Here is a 6,538-nt window from a genome sequence, read left to right on the forward strand (position 1 = left end):
TAAAATTAAGGGGTCCAAACTTTGGACTGCTTTCTCGACTAAACTATAGGGATAATATTTTTCAGATTGCTGTTCCGCCCTATATTTAGGGTGATCCAAATGCGTCGAACAAAGTTATTTTTGTTCTAAGAAAGAACATTTTTCTGTCTGATTTCGTAACTTAAAATATCGTCTGCGATAATTAATTATCGCCCCCCGTCGAAATATTAAGATTGATTTTTAGAATGTGAAGATCTGATCATTAGATCAAAAGATATTCAGGGTGGTCCGTTTATTTTTTGCACACTGTTCAACAACGCATATGATATACAATACCTTTGACTTACCCGTGACTAAATAAAATAAATTGTAATTTTAATTAATGAATTTTCTGATTCAAAAACAGGTGTTGAAAAATATAGGCTTGGATTTTGCCTTCATATTAAAATTTGTACTTAAAAAAGATAACAGTATTAAGCATACAATTTTTATTTTATCTAAATCTAAACTTTCTTTCTGTCAAAATTAAGCACTTTATTATATTGTAAGAAAGGACTCTAAACTTAGCATAAAAAATCGTATCCTTTATTTCGCATAAATACTTATTAATTAACGTTCATTTGTTTCGCAAAAGAACAAATAATTTTTTAAACGGTTTTATGGAAAATTCTTATTAGGAATTTCATTAATTTTGAAAAATTAAATATTCATACTTATAAAAATGCATATTAGGATTTGATGTCATTTTATTTATTTATTTGTTAAATTTAAGTGGCAGGAGAATATATCCTTTTTAAATTAAACGTGTCTGTGTTACTACTTTTTTCGTTTGGGCAATTTTTTTCTTAGGTATTTATCATGATTATGTATGTAAATTAACTTTATTAGAAAAAATAAGACTCGTATTTTTACCATGGCATACTTATAATGTAAAAATCCTTACTAAAATTTGATTCTTTCTTTATTTATTTTTGGAACCTAAGAGGTAGGTAAAAGCAGATTATTTTTCTCAACTTGAACGTGCATTTATAACTACTTTTTCATTAGCGTAATTTTTTCTGTGTTCATCATGATTAACATTATTAGGAAAAATAAGAAACTTATTAACATTATTAGAAAAAACAAATTAACATTATTAGGAAAAATAAGACATTTATTAACATTATTAGAAAAAATAAGAATTGCAAATTAACATTATTAGGAAAAATAAGACATTTATTTCAATCATGGCATATTCAAAACATAAAATCCTTATTAAGAATTGAGACTATTTTATTAATTTAATGAACTAAGGAGGCAGCCAACAATAGAATAACTGAAACGTGAACGTAACTGAACTTAACTGAAACGTAAACGTAACTGAACTTAACTGAAACGTGAACGTAACTGAACTTAACTGAAACGTGAACGTAACAGAACTTAACTAAAACGTGAACGTAACTGAACTTAACTGAAACGTGAACGTAGAACTACTTTTTCATTAGTGTAATTTTTTCTTGTGCGTCTATCATGATTATTAAATTGATAATTAATACTATTAAATTAATTTAAATTAATATTATTAAATCAACATTATTAAGAAAAATGAGACATTTATTTTAATCATGCAATATTTATAATATAAAATCATTATTAAAATTATCCTTATTATTTCTTGCGTTTTTATCATGAATAAGTATACAAATTAGCATTATTACGAAAAACAAGACATTTATTTCAATCATGGCATATTTATAATGTAAAAAACCATATTAAGGTTTTATGCCATGTTATTTATGGAATTCAAGTGGTAGTTAACTAAAGAATTTATCATTAATTAAAACGCGATTGTATTGCTTCTTTTTCGTCAGATTAATTTTTCCTGTGTGTTTATCTTAATTAAGGGTCCAAATTAACATTGTTAAGAAAAACAAGACATTCATTTCAATCATGACATATTTATAATATAAAATCCTTATTAAGAATTGATGCCATTTCATTTATTTAATAAACCTAAGTGATAGCAACAATAGAATATATCCCCTTAACTCAAAGGTAAACGTAAAATTACTTTTATTGTAATTTTTGTTATGTGTCTATCATGATTATGTATACAAATTAACATTGTTAGGAAAAATAAGACAATTATTTTAATCATGCCATATTTATAATATAAAATCCTTTTTAAAATTACCCTTATTATTTCTTGCATTTTTGTTATGATCAGGTAATGCAACATTATATTATAAGGAAAAATAAGAAATTCATTTCAATCATGGCACATAATTATTATTCAATATTATTATAATTATTATAGAATCTTTATTAAAAATTGATGCCATTTTATTTTTTCAATAAACCTAAGTGGTAGTTAATAATAGAATAAATCCCCTTAACTCAAACGTGAACGCTAAGTTACTTTTTCGTTAGTGTTTTTATTTCTTGTGTGTACAACTTACCTGCTTAAAGCTACGATACATAAGTTGAATTTCTTTTTTAGAAAACTTTGTTTTCCGACACAGCTCTTCCAGATTGTTGGTGGGAGCATGGTATCTTGAATGGTGGCTACCCAAATCCATGGACGGGCACCGGTCGGGACCTTCTCCGGCCCCGGCGAAAGAAAGGCCAGTTCTCCGCCACTATTTTTTTACTTAAAACTACCGAATCAGAAATCAAATAACAACTACAAAAACATCAATCGCGAAAAAACAGATGGCGTAAACTGGCAAAAAAATGCATTACGCGGAGGGAAATGCTATGTTGGCTTCCCTGCCGAGCTCTGCGTGGAGGAAGAAAATTTCAAAGCGTCACGACAAGTTCAAGACGTATAATGTTGTGTGAGTTATCGGCCGATGTTTATTTCGACGAAGAACAGCTGGAGCGCCAAGTAGAATCCGATTTCCTCGCCAAGGGATTCTATTACGCAATAGGCTACGAAAGAATAGTTTGACATGGATATTAATAATGACATTTATTGTGAGAGTTTTGAGTCCCTAATGGATATTAATGTTATTGTTTACTTCTAAGGAAGCTTTAGTTACTAAAATAAAGAGACACTGCTGACAAATTAGTATCGGTATTAGATTCGTTTTGATGTTATTATTGTTAACCATTATAATTAAATGATTTCGGTTGAATAAGTACGTCGAATTGAATTAGGGTTTTATTAATGGTGTCTGAATAATTGGCTCTTTTTTCTTATGGATACGTTTTAGATTCGTAAAAACTAAACCTATTGTTGGAATATTAGAACTAATAAGTAGATTTCTTGCAAAACTATTCTTTTGATAATACAGTCGATGCAACGAGTAAGGCAGGAGGATTAATGACTAATGACAGATCACGTTTCCATTTCACTTTAAATAGCTTAATATTACAAATGCAAAATTTTTTGTTTTTATAGAGAGTTAAAAATTATTTGCCCTTCGCTATCATGACATTTTTAGAGAAGAAATACATTATGCTTAATTGAGTAATCTAAACTCAGTGGCACGACAGCCCATGGAGGGCCAAGGCCTACTGTGCCCATCTCAGTTTTCTTGACCTTGATTCAGGATCCAGCCTATTGATTGAGTAATATAATACAATAACGGGCAAACTGGAAGACTTTTTTTATATTCTTAGTATCAATGCAGAAAAGGGAAAAACAAACATCATTTTCTTTTATTTTTTTCTGACAGTCTTAACCTTTTTATAAAATAAATTGCGTAGGCGACTGCCAGTCAAATTATCTTCTTCCTTACAAAAGGAAAGTTTTTCTGGCATTTTTAATCACTTTAAATGGATACTTCGTTTTCTAACCAGCATATTTTAGCAGCTTTGTCAATATTCAGTGTTATAAATGATATCAAAAGCTGTTGCACTCTACCGTATCGATCCTTTCCTGATTGTATCGATCTCTCGCTGTTATATCGATTCTTATTGGCAGTTGAAATGGGACATTTGTTTTTGTTAGCAATCGTTCTTTCCATTCTACTTCGAGTAAGCCTAGTTCGTCAAATGCGATTTCGTAATTGATTACAGTATCGTGAGGTAATCTCGCAACTAATGAGTTCTTGTAAATAAATAAAATATGTAACAAATACCTAAAAAAACAAAAGAAATAAGTTATTAGTTTCCCCTTATTAACAAAAAAAGCCGACAATAAAACAAGCCTAACATTTGTAATGTTAACATGCCATCTTGTTTATAAGCAACCAGTTGGCACTGAAGCTATAGGTCAGGTGGCTGCGTATCAGTGGTCTTCTTCTCGAAACGAGAATATCTCATTCCTTCGGCTGTTAGTTATAAATAGTCACTATAATGGACTTTCACTCTAGATGGTAAACACTGAGATACTTAACCAGCATAATAATTCAGGAATTCAAACAAGGCAAATTTAAAAACCAAGGATATTTTCAAAATTATATACTTTAAATAAGTAAATAAAAATGGCTTATTTCGGATATGAACTAGGTTCTTTCTCAACATTTTCAATACTCGATATAAAGCAATATTTCACAATGTTTATCCTCCCTCTTTTATTATTTATGTACAGCGCTCAAAATAAGAAACAGACTACCCTAAATAACTTTTGATCTAATAATTGGATCTTCACGTTCTAGAACTTACTCTTAAACATTTGGAAGGGTGACTTCAATTATACTAATAAATTAGTGCAGACGATGTTTTAAGTTATGAAATTAGACACAAAAATGAACTTTGTCTTAATAAAAATACTTTTTTTTTGACGGGTTCGAATTTTTAACCTTTAAAATATAGGAGGTTAGCCGCAATACGGGAAATATAGTCCTAATAGTTTAGTCAGGATATCAGTCCAAAGTTTGGACCAATTAATGTTAATTTTACTATTTGAGTATTTCACCATATCTCGGGAACTTTTTAAGCTAATTTAAATACTTTTGCACACAATTATAAAATTCATTTACCCTACTTTTAAAAATTTATTTATTAGTTTAACTTCTTTAAAAAAACATTAGAATTAAATTTATTGTTATAAATTGTGATAGTTCAAATTATAATTTTTCATATTACTTGAATTAAGTGCTTTGCTTTTGATAAAGCATCTGCTTTTTGAAAAAATATTTGTTTTCTAAGAAGATATTGATTGTAGAAAGCTTTAGAAATGAGCTAAGAAGAAAATTATTTAATATTTAAAGAACTGGACTAACTGTTATAAAACTTGAGTATCTTGTAAGTAATTTCATATCTCTCATATGGGAAGAACATTAAACCTCTAATGGTGTTAAATACTGAGACCATAGACACAAAAAATACTTCTTAAACAAATACTGTTTATGTGTACCCGCAAATGACATCACGTGTTGGCATCGAATCTTATTGGCTGTTTAAATCATGGCATTTTTGAACAGCCAACTTGGTTTGAAACCCACTCATGATGTTGCTTGCTGGTACCCAATAAAATTCGATCCCAAAAATTGATTCAGTATGATGATAAACTGAGCCTAATAGCTGTCACTTTAACACGCCTTTTTATGTATACACAACCTGCTGAATTTAGTGCTTTTCTTCTTCTCGAGCGGCAAGCATCCAATTATATTAGCTTATAATTTTTTTTAAAAAACAGTAAAATTATTTACTAGGTATTAACAACAGAACTAAAACAATAATAAAAATATAACTGCAAATGAATAACATCATACACCTAGTCAAAGCACGGAGTTAAAGAGAAATTTCGCCGAGTTCGATAATGGTTACCATTTTCTTCGTCTTTTAAGACCTTTTTTGGACAATTTTTTTAGCTCTTGTTGTAATTCTCAAACTTTAGGTACAGAAATTTTAGAAAAAAACCAAGCATTTCAAAACAAGAAATATTAAAAAGGATGTTAGTGTCAAAGTTGTATAATTCTTAGGCCGCTATTGCATTAAACATAAATTTATTATAGATGATGGAAAACCAAATATTTCTTTAACAAAAAACTAACTAAATTATGCGATATTGGAAGAGAAAATTGGATAATTATAAGGGACGTAACTCGATTCTAGATAAGTATGATCGAAATTGAAATAATGTACGCTGGCATGATTTTATGATGCAGCCGCATGATTTCTTTTTCGTTTTTCGTATCTTTTAAATTTGATGAATAGTCTAATAATAAATAATACCATTAGGCAGGTTGTTTGATTTTTTAAAGCTTGTTGCGCCCTTTCAGTAATTTGAAACAAAGATTTTATAACGTAATAGGAGTCGATTTTTATAAAAATGTCTATTTTTGGCAGAGAAGCCTATAAGTTAATATTTTAAAAAATTAAATTTGTTTAAACAGCATACAGTTAAATTACATTGTTTATGCGAAACCAGCATTAAAATATTACTATTTTTTTTACTAAAAGAATACTTTTTGCGAAGACATTTTTGTGAAAAAAATAAAGACAAACAATATATATATATATATATATATGATGCAATATTGGAAAGCACTATTTTTTGCGGATATAATCGTGTGAGCAGATGAAAAGATTATTTTTTGTTATCTTTTCTCAGTTTTTATGTTATTTTTGTTTTTATTATTACTTTTCTTCCTCTTTTTTACCCTTTTTTCATTGTTCTGTAATTTTT

At 28.7% G+C, this 6,538-nt stretch overlaps 1 protein-coding gene and 1 long non-coding RNA gene across 2 annotated transcripts in view; one reads left to right on the forward strand and one right to left on the reverse strand.

The window, feature by feature from the left end:
• The window catches only part of LOC107456807 (Kv channel-interacting protein 4-like), a 65,043-nt gene extending 62,245 nt beyond the window's left edge, over nt 1-2,798 (reverse strand). The window contains exon 1 of the mRNA XM_043045254.2: nt 2,418-2,798. Coding sequence (XP_042901188.1) covers nt 2,418-2,537 — 120 coding nt within the window. The 5' untranslated portion in view covers nt 2,538-2,798. The remainder of the gene's footprint in view (nt 1-2,417) is intronic.
• Nucleotides 1-6,538, forward strand: part of LOC139425994 (uncharacterized) — a 194,048-nt gene that overhangs the window by 139,120 nt on the left and 48,390 nt on the right. The window lies entirely within an intron of this gene.

The sequence above is a fragment of the Parasteatoda tepidariorum genome, chromosome 7, assembly GCF_043381705.1.
Source record: "Parasteatoda tepidariorum isolate YZ-2023 chromosome 7, CAS_Ptep_4.0, whole genome shotgun sequence".
Taxonomy (NCBI): Eukaryota; Metazoa; Arthropoda; class Arachnida; order Araneae; family Theridiidae; genus Parasteatoda; species Parasteatoda tepidariorum.